At 37.6% G+C, this 22,464-nt stretch overlaps 1 protein-coding gene across 30 annotated transcripts in view; it reads right to left on the bottom strand.

Moving 5' to 3' along the window:
• ESRRG (estrogen related receptor gamma) overlaps window positions 1-22,464 on the bottom strand; it is a 407,888-nt gene that overhangs the window by 92,180 nt on the left and 293,244 nt on the right. For all 30 annotated transcript variants that reach the window (XM_054194182.1, XM_054194195.1, XM_054194196.1 and 27 more), the window contains one exon: window positions 22,008-22,124. In XM_054194182.1, coding sequence (XP_054050157.1) covers window positions 22,008-22,124 — 117 coding nt within the window. The remainder of the gene's footprint in view (window positions 1-22,007; window positions 22,125-22,464) is intronic.

Raw genomic sequence — 22,464 nt, 5'->3', positions numbered from 1 at the left:
GGAGTTTTTTAACTACTGGTTTAAACTGTTCTTTCACAAAAGTTTTAACACTTAAAAAAAACCCCTCTCCTGAGAACTGCATAGAAACATTTAGAAAACATTTCTCTAAGTAATTGTAGGGAAACATCCTAAACAAGTTCACAGCCTGTATTCCTACAAATCCAAATCGCTTCAACATTTATTTTTTTTTTTTTTGCTGTCACTGCTTTGTTCATTCTTGATGCTCCGTGCAAAAAAGGAGAATGAACCCCCTTCACCTTCATATCCTGCTAACTTTAACAAAAGTTATTTTGCGAGCACTTGTAAACCAAGGACGCCAGAGTGAGCATTTTCTGTACCCCAGTGTACACCTTGGCACGAGATTAAAACATATTCCTCAGTATTGTAGAATAATGTGCTTAAGCTTCCATGTCTTCCTTTACATACTGTAGCAAACACGTACACTTGCAAAGAACTGAATCTGCCTTATATCATCAGTTGTGACTGAATTTGCAACTTTGTTCTGCAAACTGAGGACAAGACACAAATTAATTTTACTTAAATTCATTTGCTCTTTCCCAAGCCCGGGTGTGACAAAGCCATCTGCAACCTACTTTATCACACAGTAGACAACGGGTAAAACTCCCTGGTTCAGCAATAAACACTTCAAACTAATAACATAAAAGTGACTAACCGGTTATTGCCCTGTTGTTCTTTAGACAAAGAATTCTCTCATTTCTCTAATTTTCCCTCAACACAGACAAAATCTTTTCTTCCCTGCCCAACACAGAGGAAAAAAGAGAGATGAGAGGACTTCACACCCTTTCCACACTCTACCGCCTTCACAAAACCAGTGGTTTACTGAGGACTCAAGCCTGCTACAGCCAATGATCTTTGTAGTTATCTTCAACCCATCCCCAGTGACACCCAGTAGAACTTTCCACTCATGGATCTTACCCCTCTGCGTGCATCGAAACTGTTGAACAGAGAAGAGAAAGGAGAAAACTGAGATTAAAATTACTTTCCTTCAGACATGCTGAGAATGGACACCTGTATTTCAGTAACATGAGACCAGTCCATGGGCATTCATGGGTTCTGAACAAACAGTGTCCCAGCACAGATGTCCTTGGAAAAGGAGAGACGGCAAAAAGAAATATTTATAAAGAACAGAGTTCAGGCTCACATACTAATTTTTATAATATACAGAAAAAGGTTCAACGCTAGTTGAATAGATTACTTATAGACTATGTGACAACCACCATGCACCAAGATGATTCTTCTTTTAAAAAGCACTTGGACAACTCTCCTGCACAGCTTCTGGCTCGTTTGGAGATCCTGTCCCAACATGACCTCTGAAGGTTTTTGGTGTCTGGCCAACATAGGGAACAAGAGAGAAGCACAAAGACCTTTGTGGACTGTAATCGGTGGGCTCATGATGATACATCTTTTAAAGCAAAGCAGAACAGTTTTACAGTTTTAAGAAAAATTGATGACTATCAGCCATTCTGACTAAAATTGACATTTCAGAGAAAATTGATATTCATTCTATACATATTGTACTGATTTAAATTAAACATGTATGTGAACACTTGCCAGAAATAAAGAAAAAAATCATCTGCTGATGGACAAAAATTAGACTTGTAAGAGGAAAGAGAGAAGGAGAGAGCAGAAGAGGAGAGAGAAAAGACATTTTGTAAAGCAAGAAGTTTAGGCTGTTCTTTTCCCAAAGTGTGTGCATGACTACAGATGTTAACACCTGCTATTTTTGTTGCAACAGCAAATCCCAAAGTATTTCACAAATCAATCACGTCTTGCAAAAAAGAGAATAAGCATGGGGAGAAATCCAGCAGATTGTTTGCAGTGATGTTGTGTAGTAGTTTAGGACAGGAAGTAACAGGAATAAGAATCCTTCCCAGAGAACGAAAAAACTTCATATTGCACTGCCATAATACATCAAAACATTGGGGGGGGTGGTTAGAAAAAAAGAAAATATCGTCTCCACTTTTATTCTGTGGGAAGCCTCTCTGTTGTAATTTGAAGAACGCAGCTTCAGATACAAAGAAATATGCAGAAGATACTATAGAACTGGACAACTTTTAAATTTATTTATCAAAGTTCCTACAATTCTTTGTTCAAAGAAGGCAAAGCAATCAATATTAAGCAAATAAAGTTCACCTGCATCTATATAAAGCATTTTATTAAACACAAAGCTGAGGGTGAGATACTGCAATTGGTTAATGTCTGAGGCTTTCATCTCTGGAGACCTGGGTTCAAAGCCTTGCTTAAACAAAGCAGCACATTCACAGATGTCAGCAAACCAAATTTGATAGCTGTTTCTCTGAAATACTGACTATATCTTTCCTTGTCTTTGCAAAATGTATAACTCCAGCACTAAGAGCAATCTTTCCCATATGTGTTTCCATCAAACAACCACTTCACGTTGGCATAATTGGCTACCCGTTTTCATAGAAGACCTGGGACAGAATAAGCAGGGTTTCGGTCACGCCTAAGGTCCACCGGCAGTAGAGACTGGTTCAATTCTGCTATTGGAGCCTTTTCTGCCACGTTCATCAATCTACTTGCTGATATGTTTGCCATCAACATCATGTCACCCCCACATCTTTTAAGGGGATATTAATGTAAGGATTATTTATATGAAAAAGATTGTGATTTTACACCCAAAATCTCCATGTTCTTGATAATTCAGCTAATCCACAAAATAATGAGTAACGACTTCTGGAAAATAACGACTATACACAGATGTTTGCTACTGGCAAAACCAGTTTCCAACAGGTTAAAACTTAAGGGACTTTCAACTGACCAAACTCAGTTGACCTGAATGAAAATATATTTGCAAATACACATGCAGTGCTTGGACTTTTCATATAGTGCACAACTTTAAAGATGTTATCCTTGTAGACTTGTTTATTTAATAGACAATCAGACTCATCCTTCTTTTCACTTTGCTACTTCTCCCTCTTCCTTCAAACAAAGACACATCAAAGTCTAAAAGGGGAGTTTGCATCTCTTTCTTTCCAGCATGCAACCTGAAGGTTTCAGTAAAATTTGCAATTTGGCTTTGCTATAGCTGGATAGAGAGGAATAAAAGAATATCACTCATTTAAAAATATAGCAAGTTATGTTAACGCTAACACTTTGTTCTCTGTAGGGATCACGACTTCAGAATGTTGCAGAAATTAAAAAAAAAAACCTGAAGCACTGCTATCAACATTTCGCAATATTAACCAATTTCAAACCATAAAAGAACAAAAAGACCGAATTTTTACATGTTTTTATAGAACATTATCTGCCATGCAATCCTGAATTTTCCATGATTCTAGAAACATTTTTGTGTTTCATAAAAAGACTCCTATTGACAACGAGGCTGGAAGTGACAGCGTAGTTAGAAAAGCTCATCTTACTAGTTTCCAATATCTAATGGGCTTTCAAGTCCTATTTTAAAGGATCAAGAGATTCAGAACAAATGACATGAATTCCAGGATGTTTGAAGAACTTCTTTTCTGTTCTTTCATTTACCTGATTCTCAATCTTATGATTCGTTTCTCTGATTGTCTTATTATTTCATCTTGTTTCTCCACAAAAAACAAAAACAAAACCCACCTTTGTTTTGGGAAAGGAAAAAAAAATAATTCTCTTTTCAAGAAAGATCTTTGTTCCCCAAAATTTTCTTATCATCACCTTTTCTAGAGCAGAGATTAATCCTCATTTTATCACTTACAGAGACCACCAAAGGAGCATTGTAACTTTAATCCACAAATGACCGTAAAGCTAGTTGATTTGCTAGAACTAGGCATTGCAAAAATACTACCATTGCATTTTTCTGGTGTTTTGTCCGAGTCCTGCCACTTTGATGCTCAATTCTGTTTCTTAAAATACCAGACTTAACTCAGTTTTTACACTTCTATTCTGCTCCATCTAGTGGATTATTGATTTTTGCAATGAATGCTGCAACAATAGTATTCTAATACACCATGCTGGGTTAGCTATTAGGGCAAGGGACCACGTTCAAATGATTATTTTTTTGGCTTTAGATGAAACAAATTAAGTCACATTCCTGGATACCTGGATAAGACTATAGGATTCTGGCAGCATGTACATGCAACATAAATGGGAAAATGGTGTCATTTAATTATATCACTGAAATGAGACTAAGTAAGGGACAGGCCTTGATTATAAGGGACAGGTGGCAAGATTTCTCCTGGTGCTTGCACAATTTACTAGGTCAGTCCTGGGGAAAAAGAATATTCCATGTCTGCACTGTTTCACTAAAACATCGATATCCTCCAGGCTTCATAGCCTAGATTTCAGAGTTTTCTTTCTGCACTTGGTGATAGGCAAAATTAAGTTACACGCTTGATAAGCTGCTTTGTTTGCACTATATGAATAACTTGATTCAACCAGTGTCTCTTCAGTACGTATACAATTTTGGGTGGGGTTTTTTCTGTGCAGCTTTGCTTATAATACTCTCTCTAAAGAATGCTGTTTAGGACTTCTGCTAACTTTTCAGAGGGATGTTTAAGATAATGAGAATTTGACTGGGGAGAGGAAAAATTGTGTAATTAGTCCACCCTCATGTAAAGCTCATTTTAAATCAATGCAGCTTCTAATGGTAAGAATATTTGTTTATTTTTTAAAAGCAAATATAAAAATACTTAGCCAACAAAAACCTCCGCATCAATGAATTAATAATACTTGTTCATACAAGGAATTATCGGAATCGATGATTCAAAGAATGCTATTTACTTGTCTAGTAGGTTAGGTGTAGGATGTGTGTTCTGTGAAGCAATTTACAGCAGAAGAAGAAAATATTAATTCACTCCCCCAAACCACATAAAGTTACTACATTATGCTTGGTTTCAACAATGAATTTAGCTGGGAAAGTATTAAAAAGGGGCCTATCACCATAAAAACTGAAAGTCAATTGAAATATTAAGCCCAGAGTTTTCCAAATAATTGTGGGATTTTCAAATACTTATGATTTGTTTCTACTTTTGTTTTTTTTTTTTCTGTAACATGATAGGCAGCTCCAGTAGTTAGTTATAATTGGATAAGACTAACTCCAGATTGATTTGCTTTTCAGGATTGTATTGTAATAGTACACAGCCATATAGCACTTTCTATCAAAGAATCTTGAAGTGTTCCATAAATATTAATTCAATAAGCCTCACAACATGCCAGTGAGATAGCTCCATATTATTTTATCTATTAGATTTTTGCTGGAGGCACAAAAAGTAGAAGTGACTTGTTCTGGAATAGAAATTGGTCTTGATTCCAATCCTCTGATTTAACCACAAGAATTACTCTCTCCATGAAAACCTGGCTGCCCCGCATCAACAGCAGCTTTGTCACTGATTTCAATAGAGCCATGATTTCATGAAAAGACAAAAAATTCTTAATAATTTGCAACTGAACACTACTTTTTAGGTTCAACATCCTGCGTCAGTTGATGTATCTTCAATAAGTTTCCTCCTAGAAACAGATGACTGACTTCATCAGAGAAGCAGTAAATGCTTTAAACATTTTAAATATGCATACAATTGACCTGATACAATAGTGCTGGCAATATGACAATATAGTCCTCTGCTCTGCAGTGCTGTAATTCACGACAGTCACAGTTCTGACTGCAAATAGAACTGCAGACTTAATTTTCAGAAGTGACTTCCATTTTTACATTCACAATTTTGCAATCACCGTAGTTGTGAGAACAGTGATATGCATTAAGGTAATTGATTGTGCTTTGAAATCAAGTAATCAAATGAGCATCAATTAAGTCTGCAAATGTTTGAAGCCACTGAACTACAAGGAAAATTATTTTTCCTTGCAAAGCTCTCAGCAAAACACACTGGGCAAAGCCGTGTCTTCTTTCTAGATCAGCCTCACACCAAATATTTAGTGAATATATTGAAGATTGAGACTGTGTGATAAATTAATTTAATACCTAAGGGGTCTACATGTGGTCTTTTTCTATTTCAATATCTCACTTTATACTTGACAACCAAATCCAACAGAAGGATATATACCTCCTACCGACCACAATGCCCAGCTTCTTCCATCTGACCCACCAAACAAAGCTGGAACTTGAACAGAGATCCAGGGTTCCTGTACAGAGCATGGGGGAAGTTAAGCATCTCAGGGCAGAATATAAATGAGCCAATGTACACACATTGCTGCCATCTACATCTAGATTATACGGTCTATTTATACGGAACTTTCAGACCTACCCGTCCAGGCTTCCTGGAAATGCCTTGCTCCATTTCGGATTCACAGCCTCCTATTCCTATTCCTGCAAGAAGGTATTTCACCAAGCAAACTTGGATTTCTTCGCTTACAAAATACAGTAACATCAGCTCCTTCAGGTTTAGAGCACTTACACAGATTTAACACCCTCCTCTGTCTGAAGGAATGAAAAGGTATCCCAGCTCCTGGGAGAAAGCTCTCTCTCTCCAACTGTTATGGCAATGCTGTTGGACAAAACAGAGAAACCATCCTGGATGCAGAAACCATATCTCTACCTTCCAAAATCCTAGTCACCTGCCTTAAGTTGCTGAGGCATAGCAGTGGGATCATCAGTATGTTACTGAAGAAAGCAACTGTGGGCGTTTTATTTTCTATCAGTCTGTTGAGGTGTGAAAGTGTGCTCTGAGAATGCCCGCCAGATCAAGTTCTTGGGGGACTCAGAGGAACATCTTCGGTTCTAGACTTAAGCTGATCAGCCCTGTCAAAACACAGGGGTTTCTGTGTTTGCACCAAACTATGCCACTGTAGATGGCTAAACGGTAGATAGTAAATTTTAAGGGCACTACAGAAACTCCAGCACCTGGGTACATCAGGAAATTCCATGGTTAGAAGATGAGTAGGATTTCACAGGACTGCCACTTTGGATTAAAGTAGATAAATTCCACGTAACTAGAGTATCTTGGTGGAACCTAGCGTCATTTCAAATTGGATTATTACCATATATGCAAAATTCCCTTAATCTCAGGTTATCATTAATATTCCAGATTAATATTAATACAACAATAAAAAAAATCTAGCTATTTTTATGTTACAAAAAAAGAAAAAAAAATGTTCAAGATTGTTTGACTACTCAACCTGAATCTGCAAATACCTACTACTGGGGATAATGTTTGGTGCTTGACTAATTCCAGTGAAACTACCAAGAAAATCCCATCCCATAATAAGTGTTGGCAGTACTGCATCCTGAAATTGTAAACTCCTGAGGCACAAACCTGTCTATAAAACTCTTGGACATCTAAGGTGCCATAAAAATAATAATGCATTCAGCTTTATGCAATTTTCAGCTAAAAATCAGTCAATCCCTCTTCTCTGCCCTGCCTCCTCCACACAGTTACCACAGAAATTTTATTCCGTTAGAGTAATATATATTTTTAATGCAAAATTTCAACAGGAACCATTTTTCATGGTCTACTAATAAACCCTTGAAAACAGGGATTTATAATGGAAACAGTGACGGACCCTTAACTACAGTGTATGCAACTATAATAAAAAGAATTAATGTAGTCAATTTGTACTACTGTTCTCAGAACAAAAAAAACCTCTATTTCAACTGCAATCCTTTCAACAGCTGATTGGCAAGCCTGTCCATTTCTAGTCTGCAGTGTTGTCAGTTGTCTTCAACATGATAATGAGCCTGTCACCATATTCAAATAGCCCTGTGACAGCATGTTTTGTGAGCATGACGTCCACTGCAAAGGGTCTGTCAAAAAGCACCTTTCAGAAAATGAAAAGAGAATGCTTTTCTGATGATAAATCTAATTTCTTCATAGCTAAAAGAGTGAGATTTTTCATCTGATTTTGTCAGTGTTGTGTTGCATTTGTGTCTTCAGATAATCCTGCGTTCTGATGCATAAAATTTTAAAGTTATCTGTAAAGACAAAGTGAGAAATAATAATCTTTCTTGAGTTCACTGGAGGCTTTGCATAAAACTGCGGTGCTGCTGGCTTTCCATCAAATTAAAACTGGAGGGGGGAGGGAATGGCATGGGAGGTTAGCTTGTTACCAGAAGCAAATAAGGCTCAGAGTAAAGATCTCTAAGTCTACACACTTCATTCGTTAGGGTCTTCACTCTTTCCCAAACAGCCTATTAAAAAATCTCCCTTGCTCTGTGTGGTCCTAGTTAAGTATGACCAGGTTGCATGAAATTCTCTGGCTTTCACACCAAGGAGGGGAGAACACAGACACAGCTCCCAAGTACTGTTACGATTCGAGACTGTCGTACAGACTGCAGCACTATGTATTCCACGGCCAGCTGCCACCAGCAGTACTCGTCAGCTGGGGAAATTTTCACCCAGAGGAAAATTTACAATATTTTGGCAACATAGATTCCTTTGCATGTGTCTAAGCATCTTCCATTAATATCAAAAGGAAATATACAGGTGCATTGAAACACAGTCCTTTATTTTCCCTGTTGACAAAAGCTGGCCTTAATTTGACATCACCTTTTACGGTTCTTTTCATCAGTAGTTGATTGAGGAATCCACATATAAAGGGAAGCGTTATAAAGAGAAATACAAAACCCAAACCCAACAAGCAATAAAGCTTTCTCTCTCTCAGTCATTGGGTGAGAAAGGGGTGGCAACGGCCGGTCTTTGAAGTCCCAGGCTGAATGACACATTAACCTCGGAGCAGAAGTTCCACTTCTAGCTGTGCCTCTAACACCACATGTGATTTTTACTAAGCAACTCTTGTTCTCTTTGTCTTCGGTTAAATACTGTAAAATGGGAGTATTACTGCCTACATCCCAGGGGTGCTCTAAAACTTAAAATAAATATTCTCTGAAAAAGTTGTTGACAAGTTCATGTCACACGCACTGCAGAAAAATCAGGTTGCATAAGCACAATGCTTTTCAAAGTTATTAAACAAGTTTGTTTCCTTAAATATTTGTGAAAAACAGCAAACCTGTAATGTTAAGATACTAAACATGTAGATTTCCTCTGCTAACTACTGACTAGTATTAAAACTAAGTATTTTACTACCTAGCGTTTTTTGGGCAAGTACAAACATGAGGTTGATGGTCACATAAGGCTACAATCTAAAGGCCGTACCTGCAAGCACCTGGCGGAATTTATTTGAGGTTAGGGACAGACAGATACTACAGGTGCAAAGGTGCAACTTACCTTCATCACCTTCAACATTTGCCTTTCAAAGGACCTACACTGCTTTTGTCTTACAACCAGCATTTTTTTCTTCTGTTTACACACACGAACAAATATATTACCCATATTTATGCCACCTATAATTCATGATTAAAGTTATGAGTGAATAAGGAATTCGACTAATTCAGGTCTAACAAGCTGAAACAAGACAATTTTACTGACAGTCAATTTTTTTTTTTATTAGTAAGAGGAGAACTTTATATAGAGGAGCTGTATTAATTTGGGATATACAACATGGTATTCCACTTGATAGTGTAATCCAATATATCTGTAAGTGAAAAATTGCAAAGGTAGGATTTTTAAACATTTAAGTGAAGGCAAGTAAGCATTATGCTGCTTTAGACAGCACAAATGGACAATCAACATTAAACATGACTGATTTTTAAATTCTTCATTGCTCAGCTGGAGGAAAGTATTACAAGGCCAAAAAAGAGAGCTGTGGACAGCTGGCTTTGTGCAGTACCAGTTCTCTGCCTCAATTTTCAAGCCATTCATTTCTTTGGGGGGGAAAAAAAAAAGAAAGGAAGAAAGGGAAAAAAAAGCAAAAAAGAAAAAATCTAAACTAGGCCACACAAACGTACAAAGCAAGCTTGGGTCTCTAGGACTTTCATTGTCTCAGGGAGTCGTCGCCACCCTGAACCCTCATTAAAACCGAAGAGATGCTGGAACGGCATTAAAATGAATGCAAACCATTTGCCGCAATCTTCTGCTCACGCCATCTCCAAATGAAGGCAGGCATTGCATAATCCAGGCAGCTAGAGCTCCTGACAGGTGGATGATTTATGCTCATAGTCGGAAGAATCGGAGAGCCTGCAGAGGACACAGCGTGAGCAAGGTGGTGGCGAGACAGATGCTCTCAGTGGGCTTGCAGAGGCTGGCAGGCTCCAGCTAGCTCAGGTGCAACTTGAACACTTTAGTACTGAACTCATATTGCCTAGATTCCAGCACAGCAAGATACCATTTACAATATTATGTACAGTAGATATACTATCAAACCTATCTGTGTGCTATTTATCTCTCTATATTTGTGTATATATACACACACAAAAAAAAATATTTATTTTTTTTTTATTTGCAGTTCAACTTACGGTGTTTATGTTCGCTCTGCGTATGCATATTCTCCATCGGAAAAGAAAGGGCAGATTAGGACAAATTCTGCATTGTTACAGTCACGCAGCATAAGTGAAACCACCAGAGTTGAACAGATGTAAGTGGGGGAAGAATTTGGCTCTAGCTTTCAGAGAACAGGGATAGATCTGGGATACTGAAAAGCCTTTCAATGTTTTAAGACTGTTTGAAAGCTCGGGAAGAAAACGACCGGAGGAAAAATGAAAACATCCCCAGCTCCAAACGTATTGGGGTATTCTAGTCACTTACATGTCTGTAAAGCACAGGAAATGTCACAATCATACTGTTCTTCAGAAAATGCATAATATTAGCAAAATATAACGAAAATGACACTCGTGTCATCTATTTTTTGAATCTTTCGATGGAAAGAGTTCTGTGTTATTCTGAGGTATCTAAAAATCCCATCCAAAATTGCAGTATCATTTCCAACCACGTAATTCAGCTTCCTATTCAAAAAGGAAGTATGTGTAATTGTAATAGATACGGGGCTTTGAACTTTCCCTCCTGTTCTGTAAGCAAGATACTATTTTTTTTAAAAAATAATCACACACACAAACAAGGTATTATATCTGTTTGTGTCACACAACTATATGTTCATTTGTTCTTTAATATAAAAGGTGAAGCCAGAACTAAATTATCTTACCTTAAGCATATCAACAAAATAAACAATTCACTTGCCTCATATCAGGCCCACCACATTTTCCAGTGAAACCTGTCACTTAATTAAGTGTGTAGTTTTCAGAGGCAACCAAAGAGTTAAAGCATTCAAATGTGCACGCTCTAGGTTATCTGGGTTGAATCTGGGACTTTGCTGACTCTCAACTCCTTTCCACTTTAACAGATGGGGTCAAAGGTGGAACTGCAGATGAGAATTAAAGACACATACATCCCTTTAATCAGATAACACATTCAAAGACTTGCAAATTCCCAAGAAGCCACTTTACAGGCACGTGTCATGGGCTATTCCATAAAGGGGGAGGGAACTGTGGAGAGCAGGGAAAGAGGACTTATTTCAGCTAACCAGCATTAAAAAAGGCAGGAAATTAGAGAAAACAAATGGGAACAAAACGGGATGGATTGCTAGCATTCAGAATGCTTTCTGATTGCACACGTCTCCCTAGAGAGGAACTCCAATGTTTGAAGCCTTCACACTCTGCATCCAAATGCTTTTTCTAACTTCATTAAGCAGCCGTGTTTAAGAATACTTCATAAGAAGTATTTTAATTAGAGATGAGCTGAAGTATCTTGCCAGTATGGATATCTCCAGCAATACCAGGATGCCCAGGAGGAAATACAGTCATTCAGCCAGACTAGTACTCGCAAAATAGTGCGGGTCAGGTAATGAGAACCTCAAGAAATTAATGATTCTTTCTCCCACCTGACCAGAAAAACACTGCCTGGAGGATATGTGCTTGCAGCAACTATTTTCTCATCAGCATTCTTCTGATATGATTGTGGTAGGAAGAGGAAAAAGAATAGAAAATCATGAAAATGAGAGAAGATAAAAAGAGAAGAAAGGAGAATCTTATGCCATCTTAGCTAGTCTGTGGCTTTGTTCTCTGATTACTTCATTCCTTTGCATCTCACACAAGACCAAGCAATGGGGCGTGTGGCATGCTGTCAGATGAAAAGCATCAGCAAAGATACACCTGTACACACCAGACTCCAAAGTGTTCTCACCTCTCTTTTTGACTAGAATACAGTCAGAGATTTGTACTTTGGGGTGATGCTCTTGAGGGCTGTTGAAAAGGAGGAGCCTATTCAGTCCCTTTATAAGATCACTACACTTAGAGCTTCCCTTCTCAGCCCGATCCTTCATCTGAAGTATAAATTAGTCGAAACTTTTCTAGTACATCTTTGAGAGAGAATTCATAAAAGCAATAGATTTAAACTGGTATTTTAGAACAGCTTTCTACTTTTTAAGGTAAACATTAATTTTCCTATTTTGCTATTTAGCAGTCTCACCTGTCTTGAAATTGGACGCTTAAGAACTTTCATTAAGAGTCTGACAAGGAAATCAGCAAGTGGCTTGTGAACTTAAAAATCAGTTCACAGTAAGACCTCTCCTCACATTCAATAATCATGGGCAGGTGCCCTCAATCTGGATCCAAAGTGTATTTATGCCACCTCTTAAATCATCTCATCTTAACTGATTCCACAAACTATACCCAGAAATGCACTAGTTCTGGTGACTTATGACAAATATGTTCCTCTTCTCATGTTTCAGTGGAAAAGCCTGGGGATTGGCCACGCAATGAAACCTAAGGTGCCTGTTTCTTATAGTTTTCATTGAATTACCGAAAATATGAAAATGTGATAGAACTTAGGAAATGTAGACAACGGACACCATTGCAAAACCCAACTGGCAGGTTGTCACAAAAAGCAACATGTGGCTGTACAACTGTTTAACAAATGATATAAGACTGATCTGTTGATTGATTCAGACCACAAGGAAAGACATGGCCCATCTGGAAAGCCTTTCTTCAGTCAGCCACCCACAGGACTGAAAAGACATATTAGACAGAAACAAAGGGCAATGGTGATGCAATAAATAATTTTGATATGGCTGACTAAAAATGACAAGAACAGCACTGCTGTACGGACTACCTCTTGGCTAGAAAAGGGAAAGAAAAGGAGACAAAAGATGAGGATGATGCTCTTTTACTGTTTGTTGATTCCTAGGGTCTGCATGTGCTCAGCATGCGGCAAGTTACCAACATTCTCTCTTGTTAGTCAAGCAGTTTTGCTGCAAAACATTTGCAGCACACCAACAATTCTGCCACTGAGGGCACAGACTGAAGTTAAGCTGATTGTAGAACAGTTTCACGTGGACTTTCTTTTACAAAGTATTTTAATTTTTCTAAATTAACTATTTTAATAATTAACTGTTTTAACGTGGACTGCAATAAGATCCTATACAAGCAAGTTATACAGAGTGTTGATTTGGGATCTGCTGCACTAAAACGGTAAATCAAATTGACATCTGATCTTAGACCTGATGATCCTGAGAACTAAAACCAGATGCTTAAGAAGAGAAAAACAGATAAACATATTAACTTTGTTGGAACAATAAAGCGCAACCAGGAAAATACTGATATTATTCAGTAAATGAATATATTTAACATAGCTTATATTTGACTTTCTCCAGAATCATTAATCTACTAAAAGACTATTGAGGCTTAAAATAAAGCTACGTTTTTTATTTATAAAGATTAATAGTTACATTAAGTCACTATTATGAGGGAAACAGCCTCCCACCATAGTTTCCCTTTTTTGTCATATAAATACCCAAATAAAATAGAAAGAAAGAAAAAAGAAAAGGCTGGTTAGATGAGATCTATTACTAGAACAGCTAGTAAGCATGGCAAAATTTGACATAATCACAATTCACTGCTGAAGATGACATTTATTTCAGATTTCAGGCTGTTGACTTTCAACCACAAAAGCCACATTACAAACTGCAAATGAAATAATATTGCAGCCTCACACAGTGACTCAGTGAGTAGAAGTGACAAAGACTCACCACTGGTAAAAACATCTACAGCTTAAAATGGACAACAACTGACCAGAGAGAGGACTGTGGCCTAGTTACATTAACATCCCAATAAACCATGTTGATTCAAACTTTTTTTTTTTTTGTAGGACAGCAGAGATTTAGAAGTGTGAAGTATTTGAGGGCTAGCACTATAGGAGGTCAGAGGTAACGACTACAGATAGCAATATTAGTGCTTCTCAACACGGTCATTGCTTTGGCTGAGTGAAGAGGCCTCAACTTCCAAGCTTTCTGGTGCCAATCCACGCCAAGCAGCAAAAGTCTGCCTGTACATCTGCCACATGGCTTCTACTTAACAACACCTACATCATCGCAGCACTTCACCCCAAGTAATCCTACCATACATCTTGTTGTTTCTACTAAGATTTTACACAGCGGAAGTTTTACTGATGAGACAGGAGTGCTGTCCAAGCAAGGGATAAGTAAAAGATTAAACGGGGTTTGCTCCAAAGCGGCATTTTAGACATATGTGCATATGCATCATGGCTAAACACACCTTCTACCTGAGATGCCAAACCTATTCCCCTCAAGCAGGGGATGTGCAAATATCTGCACTGCAGAAGAATACAAATAACATTAATGACACTTTTTACAACATGACCCCTATTTAATATAGGGCAGGACCCATGTATAAGAATATAAGCACTCTGCAATAAATGGCAGTGCCATATTGATGTATGTGTTTATGGGTGGCAGAGACCAAGAATGTAAGGCAGCTATTTGTCTGGGAGCTCATGGGAAAAGATGCCATATCTTACACAGTCCTACATCCTTCAGACTTGTCTCTACTTTCCCTTATCACTTATATTGCTGTCACTGTACTTTCAGTGCATAAGCAAATGTTCACAGAGGCTAAAGCCACTGAATATCTTTTTTAGAAAATGGAATAATAATTTCTAGAAAATTAGAAAGATACTGCTTCCTTATTTTAGGATCAAAAGAAAAAATATGACAAATGAGGATGTTCAGTTAACAACCTCAGATTGTACTAACATTTTCTCATCATAAAGTGATTAATGTTTAATGGTATTCCAATTTAATGTGAATCTGCAGAACCTATTCTCTCTAATTCTGAGGAATAGGTAAGGTATGTGCATTAAGAAAAATACCATAGATTTTAATCCCATGCAAAATCTTTCAAACTACTATTTTTAATAACAAAACTACAAAGTAACTATAGGCCAAATGCATTCTTCAACGATGCTTGCCTGGCCCTGCAAACAACTGCAGTCACTGGGATTCTCACCAGCGATGACTGTGGGAGCAGAATGAAGCCTAACATCTAATCCCAAGGAAGCTGCAGATGAGTGGGACAGCAAACAGTTTTGAACCCAGATCTACAGATGCTAACATGAAAAAAAGTACATTCATAAATCTGTGGAAAGCCAAGAAATGTAAATAGTTCTCAAACACAGACATATGCTTTCTCTACATTCACTTCATACCACATCTTTTATGAAAGTGGAGTATCTGTACAAAGGGAGAAGTGCAAAACAAAATTCTATCTGGAAAGAGAGAAATTTTCTTCAAGGACTGAGTCCAGTGACTTGCTGGGACTTCTCTGTTTCATTCTCACTAAGATTATGAGGACCAAAAATGTTCAGAGGCAGAGCATAAGCCAGACTGGCACAACGCTGCAATACAAGCACCGTGAGAACTTCTCAGAAGGCCAACAGCTGGTCTTAGCTGTAGGTACTTTCGCATGATTTCTAAAACCAGAAAGAATATCCACATCTCCAGTATTTGCTTTTTCTTGAGTATTTTTTAATGTATGACTAGAAGTGCTAGTTGCTTGAGCTCACTAACCTGCAGTTGAATAGGTTGTCCTTCCTCATCAGTTACAGAGAGTGGATAGTCATGAGCCGTGTTTTAGGGCAGACAAACTGGGCTGTCAGTTCTAATGTGTGAACTGGGCTATCAGGCCACTTTTTGGTTAGGAGGAAAAAGGCCTACTTATGAACACCAACAACACTTAGAGATTAGTTTCTATTGTTTCCAAGGAGATTTAACAGGTCCCAGTATATATTAAACCAAGCACAGGTTGAATGAAAGAAAGAAAAGGAGAGCAAGGGGGAAGGAGGAAAGAAAAGGAAGGAGAAGGGAGAAATTGAAGGTGGGAAGAAAAGGGGGAAAGGGATGGAAAAGGAAAAGTGGGGGGAAAAGAAAGGGGAAAGGAGGGAAGAGATAAGCGACTTCCAAAAAATATTGGCACTAGAAACCAAACTCCCTTATAATACATTGAAACATACAAAAGGGTCGATATTCAGAAGAGACTTCAACAGAAGACACACTGTGTCATCTCTTGATGTTATAACACAGAAGCTTTGTTTAATATCCTGCATTAATGAAGGAGCTCCTTAAGTGTAATATTACAATAGAGAGCATAAGAAATACCGCTGAGGTCAACGCCGTTCTATTAACTGTCATCCTGTACAGAAATATTTTCTTTGAATATCATTAATGCTTTCTCCTTCCCTTTGTTCTAATTTCTGAAGGCAGCAGAAACTAAAACTTCCTCCACAATAATTTCTGCTTTCTTCTTGGCAGACTAATGGTATTAGACTTGTGAGAGAAATTTACCTTGGCAATGTCTTATGCACAGGTCTTTTCAAAGGATATGTTGTTAGGAGGAATCCTATTAAGCAGGCTTTTTTGCTAGCCTCAAAACATAGGCGATAATGCATTTTCAGTTATAAAGAGGATTGCTTAGTTTTATTTATTATTTTGAGAGAGAATCCATTAATCTGCTCCTGTGCATATCGTGCATCTCTTTACGTAAGAGTAAACTCAAGCTGCCTGTTCTCCTTGCTGTATCGGACTCATTTTCATAGATTGTCAAAACCAGAAAGGATCAATATGATAATTCAATCTGATCTGCTGCTTAACACAAGCCAAAGATGTTCATACTGTAATCTTTGCCTAATAAACTCAGTAATTTATGCTTTAAAATACACATACCTCTTTAACAAAAATGTATTCTTATATTTGAATTAATGAAATCTCTCAAAGCGTGAAGCAAAAATACTTTATAGAACCCCAATTTTAGCATGTGAAGTTTAACTAATCTGTAACAATCTTCTGGTTCATTACAGTACCGTGACCATCTAAAATGCTCAAGCATTTTAAAACCTATCAGCAACTGCTTTTATTCAGATCAGTGCTGACGGAAAAAAACTTAAAATACAGAATTTCTTTAAACACAAGGCAGATTCTGACTACTGCCTTAACACTGCCCTAGGGATGCTGAAGTCACTTTGAGGGACTGTATGAAACCTTGTAAAAAAACCCAAGCAAACCAATGAATAAGAAGCGTGAGGAGTGAGTGAGGAGTGCAAGCACAACATACTACCTGTGCTACTATGGTGGGAAGGGTAACACTGAAGTCAGCACTGCCAGATGACGAGCTTGGAGAGTTTCTGTTCATTTTAGAGCCTGAATGACTGCGAACATACTAGCAACAGTAAAGCTTCACAGACACGAAAAGGTATACTGCTGATTTCCCTATAGCACAGATTGCTAAACCTGCCAAACATAGCAATCTAATATAGCTCCACCAGCTTCCATTAATACTATGTGAGGATCTGGCCTCCATTTTTAATAGCTGGACTAATTAAGCTGGAATTCTGTCACTCGGTCTATTCTAACTGGGTACAAAGTGGCTGATGATAATTTGTAAAGGCCATCCATTCATAAGGAAAATAAAAACATACTTACATGAAGGAATCCAAATTTTCTGCCATTTCATTATGGTATAATTTACTTTTCAAGTAAACTTAGATTTGTTTCCTTATGTATCACCCACTTACAAACTACACTTCCTGAAACAACAAGCGATGCAGATCAGCCACTGCAAACCACCCATAAAAGATTCTGAAAACATCCGGTTATCAGATGGGAGATATATGGGAGATGTTTCGGTGTCAACAGTCCTGTAAGAAGTATGAACTAGCACTGCTCAGAACTGTAAGAGCTAAGACAGGATACAGTATTTCAGATGGTCTAAAAGCTGCATTAGCGCCAATCAATGGGTTCCCCTCTGAACTGTAATTTTTAACCTTGCTACAATGTAGGGACAGATAAAACTGAGTCTTTGGCTTTGCCTCCATGGAGAAAACTGAAATATATGGGCTATTCTCTTGAAAAAATAGTTATATGAATGCTGCCTCTGAAAGAAAAAAGTAATTTTATTTTGGAATAATTACTCTAGTGGAATTATTTCACGTCAGCAGCTATTCTGAGCAAGATCTGCAGTATAATAAACTTGAACTAAGATCTTCTGTCACAGACACATGTCAGTAAGCAGTCCCACAGATAGTACCAAAAGGCATTTATGTTGTTTCATGTGTTATCGTGAATCTGAGAGAATCCACCAAAACATAAGCACAGTCAAAGAAACTGTATTTCAGAAGAATGAATCGCTATCCCTGAAAATCTGATTTTTCATAATGCTGACACACAGAATTAAAAATAGAAAAATGTAAAATTTTTTCTTTGAGTAAAGTGTATTCTGCTGTGCTGCTAATCACCATTACCTAGGAAAGTAAATGAAAACACGGCACCCTTACGTTTGTCATGTGTTTAAAGGCTGATCAGCATCTGCTGAATGCTTCAATACGAAGCATAACACATACTCCAAAAACCTTCATACACTTAGACTTATGTTTTCAAGTACAAGTCTATGGGCTAAACCAAAATGAAGTGTTCCTCTGGATCGCCCTGTAGTAACTGTCTTGTGCTACTCAACAGGACACGCAGACAGGAGGCAGGACTTCAATCCCATGCCAGCTCAGCCCAGCTTTACCCTTCCTTCTCTAGCTTCTGGCCCATGACTTATAAAGCTGTTAAGAATCTTGATCTAGGTGGCTATGCTCCATCGACGTCCTTGAGAATATGTGAAGAAAACCCCCTCTCCACCCTGTACTGCATGTAACCAGAGATCCAATTCCCTCCTGGAGTTTGACCCCAAGACACAGCCCCAAATTTCTAACACAAGGTCTCCCACAGAAACACTGGATGCTGGATGAAAAGCATCATTATCTTCCTACAATAAACAATATAACATGCAGCTGTCATAAAAGAAGCTACTCTATATATTTGCTGTAAGTGGTTTTCAGACCTTGCCCTAAAAGCTAAAATAAAACTCAGGATCTTTTTACAGGCACTGTGATTTCTATCATGAATTTTGTATGACAATTCACAAAATGACAATGTAATATAAAGTCCTTCCAAATGTGGAGGGAAGAGCAATGTCTAGTAATTGTTTCATTTAGGATTACATTTAAAAACTGATTGTTAAGGAAAATTTCTAGAAGAAAACTCCCCACTAACAGGGTAAGATTTCTGGAGAAGATGCACACTGGCAGATGTGTAGAAGTTCTTGTAAGGAATATGATGCTCCTTTCAAAGCTGCTTAAACTTGATTTTATTTCATTTCTGCAACTAAATTTTTTTTGTAAATAGATTTAGGCTGTCAATTTCCAGGCATGCTGTGCCATCAGCATGTAGAGACTGCTGTGACAAACGTGGAGGCTGCAGCAGCAAATTTTATTATAAACTGGTAATTGAATTGAACAGGTTTACATTTGAATAGATTTACTGCAGCATGATCTCTGACATGCTGCATGGGACTGAAATCCTGTCTGTATGTAAAGAAACATTTAAGACACAATAGGAATTATTTCAGCTCAGTGTAAGTCCATGCTAATTAGTAACTTTACACCACTTTACACATAAAAAAAGTATACTGACTTTCTTCATTTTGCGCATAAAGGACGTGGTCAAATCCAAAGCCACAAACTCGTCTCCAGACGTTACCATAGGTAAAACCAACACGACCTGTCTTAAAACCTACCTTCCAAGAAGAACAAAAGAAAAAAAAAAATCTCTCTATTCCAAGTACAGTCCTGGAAGTGTACTATGAATCAGTATGGTTTCAGAAGTAAAAGCAGGAAAGAAAACAAAATGCCCTTGTAGGTTCTTTTAGGTTGTCCTATTAGGTGGTAAGTAAGCAATACCTGTAAAGATGGTAAGCTATCTCTCCTCTAGACAAAAAGACTCAGTAATTAAAAATAAGTAGAAATCTTACTGTGTTTTGACAGAAAAACTCACACAATAAGAGTGGAAGAACTATGATGTGCCCGGGAGCGGGGCTAACAAAGGAACCTTCTTTTAAAGGGAGTTTAGTTATTTTGTCATTGTAGAACTTTCAGAAAAAGGTATGTACTTTTAGGGTAGACAATTGTTAAATTCTGACTAAGAAAACTTGTGGGACTGATTTGCATCCATAGACAATGATCTTTCATGCAAAAATTCTGATTCACAACCTGCACCTGAATTGTCTAAGCAAATTATGTCAGTTACCAAAATCACGTGCAGAAACATAGTAAATCTGCACACAGTTTTGGTAACTGAAATAATTACTAATTTGTAGAAAAGTCACTTAACATCCTCATGCAGCCCCAGAAGCTGCACACAGATTAGATTGTTTAAATATATGTGTTAATGGATGTGCAATGGTGCCCCCAAAATCTAAAAGAAAAGGTCTAAACCAATTCACCTGTATGTATTCTTGGTAGCACTGTTCCATTTCCAAACAAGTTGCTCAATATATCTGTATATTAGGTTACTAGTGATATAGGGTCCTAGCTTACTAAAAAAAGGCGTTAAGAAACAAAGTCCCTTTCAAAAGGTGCCATACTCAGACATTTCCTTTCTTTCTACAGTTTGTCTAAGCATCACGATTTAACTTTTAAGTAACTGCTCCTAGTGCTCAGTTATATGAGGATTTTGGCAAGTAAAGAACCCTCCCACCAACCACTGGAAGAGAGGGTCAAATCCTGCCATTCTTACTGAGGCAAAATCCCCATTGAAGCTGACAGGAGTTTTGCTCAAGTAAGACTAAGGACAGCAGGATTTGGCTCACAGGATCATAGCATCTGCCAAAGCAGTTGCACAGAACAAGGTTTATTCTTAGTAAGTATAATCCAATAAGAATATGTCTGTAGGTGCGTGATAGGCCTAATTTGTCGATCATCTCTCCACTGGTCTCTGTTGCTCTTGGATTTTACCCTGAGAGCTGTATACTTAAACCTACATAAACTACCATCAAACAGTTTGCAAAAATCGGCCATCTATTAACAGCTGACTTTTTAAGCACTGACAAAGCAAAATTGCATGCGACTATTTTAAAATGGTTGCTTAACACAAAGTACTCTACACTGGAGACAATATTTAGAAAACATTACGTTGATTTTATTTTAAAAGGTTATCTAGCTCAGAAGTCCATCACATCTTCTGTTATTCTTTCTTGGTGGTAACAGTGCACTACAATAATAATGTATACAATACATGCACATAAAAGTGTATTTTTGTGTATTCATTAACAGCAACAGAAGTACGTGGCAGCCAACCAAGACTTAAGGAATTGCCTCTTTCGGTAACAATGATGAATTGGGTTCCAGGTGAGATAGTACTCTTTCTTATATTTATTTACCTGTTATTCAATATCTTAAAAATGTAACTGATGAAACTCAACATATACTTAAAAGTAGGGGCAGAGGTTCTCAAACGCTTTGAAAAAAAAAGGAAAAAAAAAAAAAAAAAAGAGGGGTGTATTCTCCTCTTCTGATGTCATTATTTGCTCCAGTGTAGTTACAGTAACTTCAGTAGACATACTCAATATTTGTACTTGTTTAATTGAGAACTGACTCTTTTGTTTGTCCTGATGAAATGAAGACTGAGTAAAAATAAGGAAAAGAAGGCAAAGAGTGTGCTTCTGCCAAAACAGTGACAGCTTAACAGTGGATAAAGAACAGAGGAAAGAAATCTTTGAAAATTCATGATGTTAAAGCGTTAAGGAAAAAGAGAGGATATATTCTGATGATTATTCTATTAGTTACCTACTGAAGGAGACTGGATGCTGGAGTACAATTTTGCTGTACTACACATAGTTAGAAATATTCCACAGAAGATGAAATCTATGTAGATACACCATGATTACATAGCTTAGAAACAGACTGTCAGGAAGAGCAAGTACACATGAAAATTGCCTTTACAATAACTGATGAGAACACTCACCGATCTCTCTTCTCTCCTGATTGCCCTACAATTGTTGCATGCATTTGCTTGCATATTGACTAGATCGGTCTTACCTTCTTTCAGCATGCCAACTTTTAGACACTTCATGAAGCGGCAGGCTTGGCAGGACTTGCGTCTGCGCTTTGTGATTTCACATTCATTCGTTGCTGGGCAGCTGTATTCTATATTACCTGCAACAGAAAGTCCAGGAAGAGAGAGGTATTCAGAATCACTGACTAACCAACACAACAGATATACGAAGTACTCCTACGATTGCCGTTATATTTAATTTTGGAATATATAAAGACTAAACAGTGCTGTAGAAAAGAAACACCTTTCAAGTAAAAATGAAAAGTCGGATTAAAGGATGAGCTTTTTGACTTTTTTTTTTAAAATCCAGACAGCTATGTGGAAAAAAATAAAATATATACACAAACACACAATTATTGTGAGCCTGTGTCTGGTCCCTAGCAAAACCATTCACATAGGTTATTCCTGCTGGTAGGAGGAGGAAATTTTGTCATTTATTGT

The sequence above is a fragment of the Rissa tridactyla genome, chromosome 3, assembly GCF_028500815.1.
Source record: "Rissa tridactyla isolate bRisTri1 chromosome 3, bRisTri1.patW.cur.20221130, whole genome shotgun sequence".
Classification (NCBI taxonomy): domain Eukaryota; kingdom Metazoa; phylum Chordata; class Aves; order Charadriiformes; family Laridae; genus Rissa; species Rissa tridactyla.
Note: the sequence above shows the minus strand (reverse complement) of the source record. Positions and strands in the feature narration are given on the sequence as shown.